The 11063-nt window shown below is 40.6% G+C and overlaps 1 protein-coding gene across 2 annotated transcripts; it reads right to left on the reverse strand.

The window, feature by feature from the left end:
* Positions 1–485: 485 nt before the first annotated feature.
* On the reverse strand, positions 486–10564 carry aida (axin interactor, dorsalization associated). 2 transcript variants are annotated; one of them, XM_085381736.1, is made up of 11 exons: positions 10177–10564; positions 9368–9434; positions 9225–9278; positions 7682–7736; positions 7273–7336; positions 6865–6968; positions 6693–6704; positions 4097–4219; positions 3811–3933; positions 2834–2951; positions 486–2737 (listed from the first exon to the last, which is right to left on the reverse strand). In XM_085381736.1, the coding sequence occupies exons 1-11, from the start codon at positions 10281–10283 to the stop codon at positions 2638–2640; spliced, it is 927 nt and encodes a 308-aa protein (XP_085237862.1). In that variant the 5' UTR covers positions 10284–10564; the 3' UTR covers positions 486–2637. The 2 variants fall into 2 exon arrangements, with proteins under 2 accessions (XP_085237862.1, XP_085237863.1); XM_085381737.1 differs by lacking the exon at positions 6693–6704.
* Positions 10565–11063: the final 499 nt, after the last annotated feature.

Genomic DNA, 11063 nt, shown 5'->3' on the forward strand with positions numbered 1-11063 from the left:
CTCCAAGTAGCCCCTCCTAAAGCCATTGATGTCAGTGGTAGTAACATTGTGGTGTTGGCTTTTTGGTGGAAATTCTTGGATATGGTGTTACTGACCACCATCTTACAAACCACATTTACCCGAATATTCAGGAAGCTGGAATACCCAGAGGTAACCTGCACAGAAAGTACCCTGGCCAAAGCAGGGGATTTGAACCAGGAACCTTCCTGTTTCCTTTTTTTTTTTTTTTTGGTTTGTAAATCTGACAAAATGTTAAAGAAGCAAAACACGATACCTCGGCTACATAAAGTCATACGTCCGTGCTGATCTGTGCTAATTATAACTCAATTTTCTGTCTTTACATCATCTTCACATTAAACATTTTTATTCGTAGAGTTTGAAATACTTAATAGCATCACTTCTTGATATTAACTTTTCTATTTCAGTATATTAATGTATAAACTTTTCCTCACTCGAAAAATATCAGTTCAAATAAATCAACACACTGCCTCATTTGTAGTTTATTAGAAATTAAACACGCCGTAAATGTTTGATACAATTTCCTTCATTCTGCCAAAACGAAAACACTCCACAGTTCTCACTCCTGCCACATCAGAGCACTTCACACATACACACGGTTACTGTATATTCATCAGTTAGTGTATCTTACAGTTAATTTACAGTCCAGATTTTTTTTGTGACATTACAAAAATAAAATCTAAAAATCAAAAATTACAAGACGTTTTAGTGAAGAACATCTATAGAGTCAAAATGGAAAGAAAGATGTGAAAAGCTCGAGAAAAGAAAGAGGTCTCTAGAATAAAAAGAAGAGCACAAGCGCATGAGAACAGTTCTGAACGTAATCCCATTCACACAGAGCCAACACGAAATCTGCAACGTAACAGTGGATTAAAACCCTCTGTGTGGTTACGACAGCATGTGATCCAACACTGCGTATCGGAAACCGGTGCTAAACATCCGCTTCATGGCGAGACACTTCCACAGTATGCAGACCGTGCTGCATCTCTTTCCCTCTACGTTTCTAAATCCACGCTGACACGTGGCCACTGTCAGATTTATAGGGACATTAAACGTCTCCCTTTGTGATTTTTTCTGAAAAACCCAACCGTTTTTTTTTTAAAACCAGTATCACTTTACATGTGCTACAAGTTTAAAAAGAAAAAAACATTGATTAAATTGAAGATGTTACCTGTGATGGCCCCACTTGAGTCATTATAAACCTGAATGTGACTACTCACTAAACCAGTATGAAGTGCAGACTGAGTTTGCTTAGTGTTTAATTACAAATGAAAATTAAAAATGTACTTTTCAAATGATATGCACGTTTACTTCCAATGGCACAATTCTTGCATGACTTGCACTTCGTTAGGTACACTGGTTCAAATGCTGGTGAATGGAATGGCATGCTTTGGGCCCCTTGGTACCAACTGAGCATTGTTTAAACACCACAGCCTACCTGAGTATTGTCGCTGACCACGTCTATCCCTTTATGACCAGTGTTCCCATCTACTAATGGCTGCTTCCAGCAGGATACCACACCAGATCGCAAAACTTAAACCATCTCAAACTGCTTTCTCGAACATGACAACAGGTTTACTGCACTCAAATGGCCTCTCCAGTCCTTAGACCTCAATCCAGCAGAGCACCTTTAGGATGTGGTGGAACAACTCACAGGCATTTGCATCGTGGATGTGCAGTTGAAAAAAAAAGAAAAGAAGATATAGCCTAATAAAGTGTCCAGTGAGTGTAAGTTTAAACAGATACAGTTTGACATTTTGAGCGGGGAAACTTACAACATGTTACTTAGTGAGCTGGCGGCAGCTGAATCTGTGCAAAATAAGCCACCTTTAATTCAAAGCTGCTAAATGTCAGGAACTGTAAATGTTAAAGCAGGAAACAAAACTGTGAGACAGAGTCTGCGACAGGCAGTAAACAGATTCTTTGTCAGGTTAGTGCCCCTTTAAATTTCTGTTAATTCACTAGTTTTAAGACAAAATGAGGAAACGTCAGGACTCGTCTCTCTTGCGTCTGTTATACCTGTTTTAGATGTGTGATTATGAACCGTTCATAACTAAAAATGATAAAAGTTTATTATTGTAGTGCACTCCGGACCTCATAAATACACCCGGATTACAAAAAGCACTTCTTTTGTGGCTCAATGGAACAAGCTGTCGCTGTTTTGTCTTTAATTTATTTCATGTCTTCCTTGGTTTGCCGAACTTAAAAGTCTAAACTGAACATTGAAGGATTCAGATGCAGATGCTCACGGCCTCTTCCGTAGCTCACTGATTTTTTTTCTTTTTTTCGGGGGGAAAAAAAGAAAAAAAATCAGTGAGCTACGGAAGACTGAAATGAGGTGGTTTGAACATGCTACTTCTGGATTCTGGAAAACTTGGTATTTCCTACACTTCACAACAAAATCAAAGACTTTAAAATCTGAGTGTGAGCTGATGCGACAGGAATCCAGCTCTGTTCACTTTACTTTCTTCAAATACTCATGGAAAAAATAAAAAAAAAAATACCACAGGTTTTTTGTTGTTGTTTTTTTAGTATTGCTTGATGCGATGAGGGGGAACACCACATTTTGCTGGATGTGGATGTGAGAGAGGCCTTCGAAGGTTCGAAGCGTGGTCCGACTTAGCTGTCTTTGTGTAACGTCTGATGAAGATGGAGATAAAGTGGTTTCTTTGTGAGAAGCTGCAGTTTCTTCCTCTTAAAGTCCGTGGGCTTCTTGTACCTGAAATGAAACACAGGAGCAGTTTTCACTCCACAATCGAGAGAAGATTTTTCTCCAGTTCACGCTGGAAAACGCTCATTGGACGGTGAGACTCACAGCTCAATTACGATCGGCCCGGGTTTGATCTCGTCCATTTCCATGAAGGCAAAACACTTTGTGCTGGTGAACCTCTTTTTGGGTTTGTAGTGCTTGAATTCAAAGAAGATAGCTGCTCCTGGAAAAAATGTAAACGTACCTCAAATGTTAAAGGAGGATATGAGAGAATATGTTTAATAGTCACATTAAATCAGGAAAAATACTGGTGCTGGCCAGAGGGATACACCTATTGTATCAATTTCAAATTCCCCTTGTTCCCAAGTTATCGCATTCACAAGATTTTCAGAAAACATAACCTCTGACCTTGAGATCGAGTTAACTGAGATAAGAACTTGCATGAGATCTTTTAAGCGATACATCCATGGTATCAATTTCAAAATCCTAGGTGACAATATTTCTAAATTTGCAGCAGGTTGCTGTCTCTTCCTGGGCTTGGTTGTGCGTGAGGTTTCTTCCTGTTAAAAGTGAGTTTTTTCTTCCCACTGTCGCCAAGTGCTTGTTCAAAGGGGGGCGTTTGATGGTTGGGGTCTTTACCTTACAATATAAAGCGCTCTTAGGCGCCGTTGTGATTTGGCGTTATATAAATAGAACTGAAATTAATTGAATTGAATTAACTTAGGTGCCACATAGGTCACATAGGTGCCACCTATGCAGTAATAATTAACCATTAACTAATAGTAAAGTGTGGAGAATTCATAGCCAGCAAGTGGTCTTCTTTCCTGGCTCCTGCACAAACTACACAGACATCTCTTTATATCTGCTACATGTGAGAAGGACTGCCTGGAGTTTTTGTTTATGTGTAAAAACAGCTTTATTTTCACTGCAGGTTTATTTTCTAGTCGTCCGCTCCTCCCCGCAGGAGCTCTCTTGCCTCTACTCGGAGAACGCTGAGCAAAAAAAAAAAAAAAAAAAAAAAAAAAAAAAAAATCACACAAATTACTTGGCATGCTGTGAACCCAGCGTGTGGCGGGGACTACCTTTTGGTAATTTCTCCACATGTCTCTGGACCTCCACGTCCACACTGAAGTGAATGTACGTGTCTTCCTTTCTGGTGGCCACGGGGGTATCCTGCACCGGGTTCAGATCGACACCGTTTACATCTGCAGCCACAGGAAAAGGCGGAGAGGTTTTCATGTACAGGGGACAGAGAGCGTGGGAGTACAGCTGAAAAGAGGGTGTGTCCAATCTGAAAGCAGCAGCTGTGAAGGTTATAAAAGCAACTCCAGGCCAGCCTGCTGAAGGCGTGCACTGTGGGATCTGTACCTTTGACACTGATGGTCATGTAAGGATCAATGCACTGTCCGGCGTCCTTTAACCCAATTTTTTCAATCCTTATTGTAAGTAGCGTCATCCCAGGCTCTGAGGGTAGCCGTGGTAACAAGGTACCTATAAAAGGACAAAGGTCAGAAGATATTAGCAGTTAGAACTGGTTTTAAAAACTGGTTTCAAGTTGGGGATTTTGGCAAACCAGTTTTACACATTTTGATCAATCCATAGGAATGATGCGTTTAATCCATTCTCCTTTAAGTCCCTATCACTTCCTGATGGATATCTGTCTTTGGGGCTTTGTCTACAGGCAGTTTGCCAGTAAAAAGTTAGTTTACAGAGGTTTAAATCTCTTTAGCTAAATAAAGTTTGAACTACAGCAGGAAACAAAGCTGGCGAGAGGAAATAAAGTGAACCAAAAAAATATCAAAGCTGTAGCTGTGAACCAAAAACCATCATCTGAAAGAAGATAAAGACACATTAAAACAGAAGGGAATACAACACAGCCAACGAGCCAATCAACAGTGGAAATAGGAAACACGTGACCAAATTATGTTGTCGTTTTGACCCTAATTTGGGGGCAAAGTTTCCCACCGTACACTGTGGAGTTTAATGGATCTGACTGGCAGTCCTGCACATGTGTTTTAAGCCCTTGTGACTACTTAAATCAAAGTTAAGGCTCATTTAAAATTAGGGCTGCAAGTAATTGCTGGGATTTGAGCCAAGAAGTCTGCTGCTCCTTGTACATTACTCACATTTATATATAGTTTGAGCTATTGTAAGCACAAAAATATGGGTTCCTCTATTCGCCCCCATCCCGAGAATCTCACGTACTTTTGGTTTCATTATGATTAAATTGGACACAGAATTTATTGTGCTTCTTTTCTGTTGGATCAAATTTCGCAGCATCCTATGTGAACACTTTTAGAAAAGGTCATCAATGACTCTCACACACTCATCATGGGCATGAATGCCGTGGTAGTTTTTTGGCTTTTTAATAGTTTCTGTGAACTGTTTTTTCCAGGATAGAATAATAGTGCAGCATACAGCTTTAATAACACAAGTTTTAATATATTTTGCATTTTTTTCTCATCTCCATAGGGTCAAAGGTATACAAACAGGCTCAAATCTATACATACATCCGCATACAATCAACAATGTCTTTTAACTTAGCAAGGCTGAGGCCTTCTAACTTCTCGTTAGCAGTTGTTATTGACTACAACTAGCAGAAAATCTTTGCCGGCATAAAACAAAGATTTGTTTGACGGGACTCATTAGATTGATCAAGTTAAGAAGGTCTCTTGGAGAAATTTCTAAACAACTGCAGATTCCTGGATCAAACAACTTAAAACCAGGAACCAATGAGGCGCAAACTTCACATGAACTGGAAACGTCTGAAACACCAGCATCTCTGTCCACGGTGACACAATCATCATAGACTGAGACGATGCTGACCAAGAAAGAAGCTCCTGCTCCAAAACCCACAACTGAAATTTGCACCACATGAACAAGCCAAATGCCTTCTGGAGAAAACTGTTATGGTCAGACGAGACAGAGATTGAGTTATTTGGCCACAATGACAAGAGGTATGTTTGGGGTCGTAACGGTGAGGCTTTCAAACCAAAGAAAATTGTACCGACTGTCGAGCATCACGCGCTAGGGCCTCCAAATCCTTCCATCTAACCTCAAATCAGCAGCTAGACGGTTGAAACTTTGTCACAGTTGGGTGTTCCAACAGGACAATGTTCCCAAATGCAAATCAAAACTAGGAAAATGGGAAGCAGGCTAACATTAAGCCCTTAAAATAAACTTCCCTATTTTTGGACTACGCTTAAAAGCCAGCTCTCCTCCAGGAAATCAAGCAATTTAAATAAACTCTACTAATTCTGCTGAGAAGAGTGTTCAAATATCCAATTAGAATTATGCCAGAAGCTTCTTGGTGGTTACCAAAAGCGTCTGCTTAAGGTGCAACTTAAGGGACATTTAACAAAATGTCATTGCAGGTGCATGGACCCTGTGTGGATTCGACAAAATACCAAATAAATAAAAATTTGTGCAAGCAAATCTTGCTTTTTTAAAGTCACTAAAGCTGCATGCTGTACAATCCATCCACCCTGGAAAAAATAACAGGTCAAAGAAATTATTAAAAGCCCAAAATTACCATGACATTCATGCCCATGATGACTATGTATAAACGTCTGACCACAACTGTATATTTAGAGTTTTCGAAACCTCACTTTGGAATGATGATGGAACAAGGAGATGTTAGGTTGGGTATAACACATCCTCTGAGGACAGAAATGATCTCAGAGCCAAATCATCACATTTACCATAAAGTACTTAACTCTAATAAAGGAAATATTTCTGATTTTAATAAATGAGCTCTGAAAAAAAATCTGTTTGGCCAAAGCTGATGGAATCAGGCTACCTTGATCAGTGGAAAAGCTTTCTGTTGGTGAAAGAGTGAATCATTAACTTCACCTTCCAGTCACATATACGCATCTAGTTCTAAAATTAACTCTGAATGAGGCAGGATTATTCACAGTCATGCAATAGAGGACAGATTCAAACGCCTTTCATTCATAAGCTGTACCTTGCAAAGCTGCTAATGAAGCAGGCGGGAATGAGCGGTGAAGCCATGCACGGCACCAACAGAAAAGACAAAAAAAAAAAGCAAACACACACGGTCAGATGATCCTCCAAAACACGACAACATGTAACAATGACATGTGAACTCAAGCGGGTGATAAACAGGTGTAACGCACCAGGAGCCCGTGGCGGAAAAGCTTCTGTTGAACCTGCTCCCGCTGTGGCATCCTCCTCCTCTTCCAGCTCGAGGTTCTCCTCTTCACCTGGAGCAAAGATTTTCCTGATGGCAAGGAACACAAACCCGCCCCCCCAAAACACCTGATTCATTGGACTGATAAAGTTTACATATCCCTGTAAGGAAAATATTTAAAGCGTGTGCCCCCCTTCACAGACACACTTTTTTTTTTAGAGACCTGAAGATAAAATTATCAACGCTTGTGTGTGATTACATGACTCATGTTGATCTATTAGTTATTCTTTTATTGTATTAATTCACAAAAATCTGTAAATCCAGTAATGTTGAGAGACAATGACACATGCAGCACGAGCCCAAAGCAGTAATAACACCAGTGATGGATTTTTACCTTAACGGCACCGGCTGAACATCGAATGGAAACTCTTTGTTGTAGGTGAGTACATTTCTAATTACTGTTGAAGAAAAAGGAGTTAGGTTGATTATATCACTATTAAAACATGTCAGAATATCCAGTAAATTGTCCATCAGTGTTTTTCCTTCATAGAGAAATTGTTTCCACAGGCCAGAGCAAAAGGAAAAAAGAAAAATCACCAGATCAACATTTTAAATTCGTCTTTCATTTACTAAAGTGTAATAAACATTTGTTTGCAAAATGCCCAGAAATGCATGTAGAGTTCTGTCAAATAAGGCCACACAGTTTCAGCACCTTTACTGTACACACATCAATCATGTTTTTCTGCAGAGTCGCCCCTTAGAGGCCCATTTCGAGCCAGGAAAAAACCCAGTCATACACTTACTGGTTTCCAGTTTCTTCAGGTCTTCTAAGTTGAACTCTTCCTTTGACTGAGTGCACTGAAGAAACCCAGACAAAAGATATGTTCAGTATTTGTTTTTCCTCAGGAAAAAATGTAATTTTTTGCAGCGCTGTGCATAAGTCTTGAGCCACCCCTAATTTATTCATAATGGGAAATAGAAAAGTGTGTAAACATACAGCATACAAGGCAAAAACAACTCTAACGAGCTTGAAAGCCAAGATTTATGATCACTTTTATTCATCATGAACTGACGTCTCTTAGTCAAGCTTTCTTATGGTTTCTTTAGGTAGTCTTCAGAAACAGCTCTCCAGGCTTCTTGAATGACATTTACAGCTCTTTCTTGGAAGTTGGTCGTCTTCTGTTCAATGTGAGACGATCTCACACTTATCTCACATTAATGTTGAGGTTCAGGCTCAGGGGAGGTCAATCCACGACTGACAGTGACTCTTTGTGTGTTTCTCTATTCAGGAATACTTTTCCTGCATTGGCAGTGTGTTTGGGCAGAAAAATAACGCCATTATCAAACACTTTCTGGACGGACCAGAATCTGATTGTACTTTTCTGTGTTCTTATTCCATCGATTTTAACAAGATCCCTAATGCACACTGGCAGAAACGCAGCCCCAAATCATTACAAGGTTTTACAGATGGGTGTAGACACCCACCGCTACACCTCTCTCCTGACCCCTTCTATACTTACCGATGATGATTTGAACCAAAAATGTCAAACTTGGATTCATCACTCCATAAAACCTTTTGGCACTGATTTCGAGTCCAGTTCTTGTTTAATTTGGCATCCCTCAGCCTTTCCTCCCCGTTTCCTTTCCTTAAGAACGCCTTCCTGACAGCCACCCTTCCACTGAGACCATTTCTGATGAGGCTTTGTTGAACAGTACATGGCTCAGCTGAAGGGTCAGATGGATCTCTCAGGTCCATGTGTCAGGTTTTTGATGGATTTTTTCTGGTTTCTTAAGGCTTTGAAGTACTGTTTTGTATTTTAGGCCTCTCACTTCTTTTCTTCTATACTTGACACTTTTCCTTATCTTATTTTAAGGACACCTTTTCAGTTATAGCTCTTTGGGAATCACTTAGTCCAACAATCACAATTTTATGCCTTTTAAAACTCAAAGTGTCTAAAGATAACATTTTAAATCATTTATTTGCTAAGTTGCCTGTTATGTGTAGATACAAGACCGTTTTACCCCTTGAATTAGGTGCCTTTTTATGCTTGAATGAGTCACTGGTTAGTGTTAAGTGACTTAACAAGGAAAAACTTCCCTTTGGAAATGGTCAGGTACAAGGAGTGGACCTGACCATTGGCCAATGTCCAAAGACAAACTTTGAAAGACCTTCAGAAAGCCTGGAAAACTATTGCTCAAGACCACTTTCAAAAGTGTTATATGCATAAGTAAAACTGCCGATGCTCAAATTTTACTTTTATATAATAACGATGACCTCAGCATCTCTGAAAACCTGGATACGGCCTCCTTTTTGTAGCTACTAATCACGCAGACTCCTATACAAACCTGCAAACTGGCACTTCTCATCTCCAGACATGTTGCAATCTTTGCCAGAGTTTTCTTTAAAAGAAAAAAAAAAAAACACTCGTTAGTTTAAGTAAAGTGACAGGCACTCCGGTGCAGAAGCTGCAGGCGGATGTAATGATTACCTTCTGCTCTTCGGTGAAGTCTGATGAATTTGCTGACTGGACTTCTTTTTGCAGTTGTCTTGCCAAACTAAACGAACCCACATGAAACACAGTTAGACGCGTTAATGATTCACTGCAAGACCCTGCAAGACTCCTATAAGGTAAGGTGTGTGTCTGTGCGCCCCCCTGCGGACAGTAGAAGCCGCTGCAGTGATCTAGATTTTTGCATTGTTAGTGCAGTTTTAAATAAACTATTAACTGGGAGAGAAGCTGGGCGCATTTTAAGGAAATTGCAAAGACAAAGATCTGGTCTGAGAAGCAGAAACCATTCCTCACTCAGCAGATGAAACCCACCCATAACAATGAGAGGGTGTGGCTGACTGTTTCCCAACACTCTGAGGAATACTGGCCCGTTTCTGCATTGCATGACACATAATGAAACAGACTGCTCGCAGCTCCGACCGATTTTCCATGACAGGCTACATGGACGGACTCTCCCTTAAACTCTAAAGTGCTGCTGTGGACAGAGCTAGGATGCATCAGGCAACACATCTGCTCCCCACTGCAACAACTGCCACATCACGTCATGGATGGTAGGGTTTATTTACTGCTCCGAGAGCTGACTGACAGCACACGGGCTAACTTCTTGCACCTACTGTCTCCTACATGTTTCCCCGCAGATTTTAGGGACAGGCGACCCAGAGAAGGGAAAAATAATAATTTTTAAAAAAAAAGAAGAAGAAGAAGAAGAAGAAGCACAGCGCCCGGACTGCGTTCGGGTTAAACCAGCGCTGTGGACACACAGGACACACATGTTGAATGCAACTTACATTTGGTACTCATCTATAGCCTCCACTAATTGTCCCCACGAGTCAAAGTCTGTGCCTTTCTTAAAACTGGCGTGCCATTTCTGAATAGTCTTGTTGACATCAGACATGTTGGCGGGGCGGATACTCGCGGCGCTCTCAGGGCAGCATAGCCGAGGAGGAGATTCATCTACGGGGCTTCAGCGGCAGCGGAGTCGTCGGCCAGGTCATCTGCTGTCCAGAGGCGCGCGGATAGACCGGTGACACTCCGACCAAGCCCTTTCTGCCTGCTCACCCTAATATCAGCGCATCCGCAGGAGAAAGGAAGTCCCGCCTGGAGCTCGGGGTGCGCGCGTTTCGGGACTCGGGGTCGCCCGAATGGGCGAAGAGCACCGCGGCGCGTTTGAGGTTTGAGTGCTGCGGGGAGAAAGAAGAGCTATTTTATTTAAAGGTGCAGGGATTTTTAACAACTGTATACACCAGCAACAGCTATGAAGCAGTACTACAGTTAAAATACTGCAAAGTAACAGTGTTCATGTTTGGCTGTTTGGGGTTGTTTTGTTTTTTTATGTATTCTCCACTTTTTATTTTATTTTTTTCTTTTCTTTTTAGGTATAAGGATCTTTCACTACACTGTTTTGAATTTTAAAAAACAGTAAACACAAGCTCCAACGAAAACCCCCCAAATAATATTTATAATAAAATACAATATGATTGTGACTGTTTTATTTATATAGCACCATTCTTTACACTTATACTCAATGTGCTTACCAAGCGATCAAAACAAGAGAAATCATAGACGTCTACAGTGTCTTAAGGCAATACAAAATGCAAGCTAACGAACACAAACTTATTATATGTAGGAATAATTAAAAGGTTTCAAGTTAAACGTGTTATTACAACACTAACAG

This window comes from Rhamphochromis longiceps, linkage group LG15 (genome assembly GCF_057381845.1).
Source record: "Rhamphochromis longiceps isolate RC_006_pf linkage group LG15, R_longiceps_female_GT1.1, whole genome shotgun sequence".
Taxonomy (NCBI): Eukaryota; Metazoa; Chordata; class Actinopteri; order Cichliformes; family Cichlidae; genus Rhamphochromis; species Rhamphochromis longiceps.

Excerpts from the sequence above, each read along its gene's own strand:
- aida (XM_085381736.1), bottom strand. The coding sequence starts at position 10,283 with ATGTCTGATGTCAACAAGACTATTCAGAAATGGCACGCCAGTTTTAAG. Across the intron at positions 6,969-7,272 it reads GTTCAGCCGGTGCCGTTAAG|GAAAATCTTTGCTCCAGGTG; the intron begins GTAAAAATCCAT and ends CCTTGCCATCAG. Across the intron at positions 2,738-2,833 it reads GGGCCGATCGTAATTGAGCT|GTACAAGAAGCCCACGGACT; the intron begins GTGAGTCTCACC and ends GTTTCATTTCAG.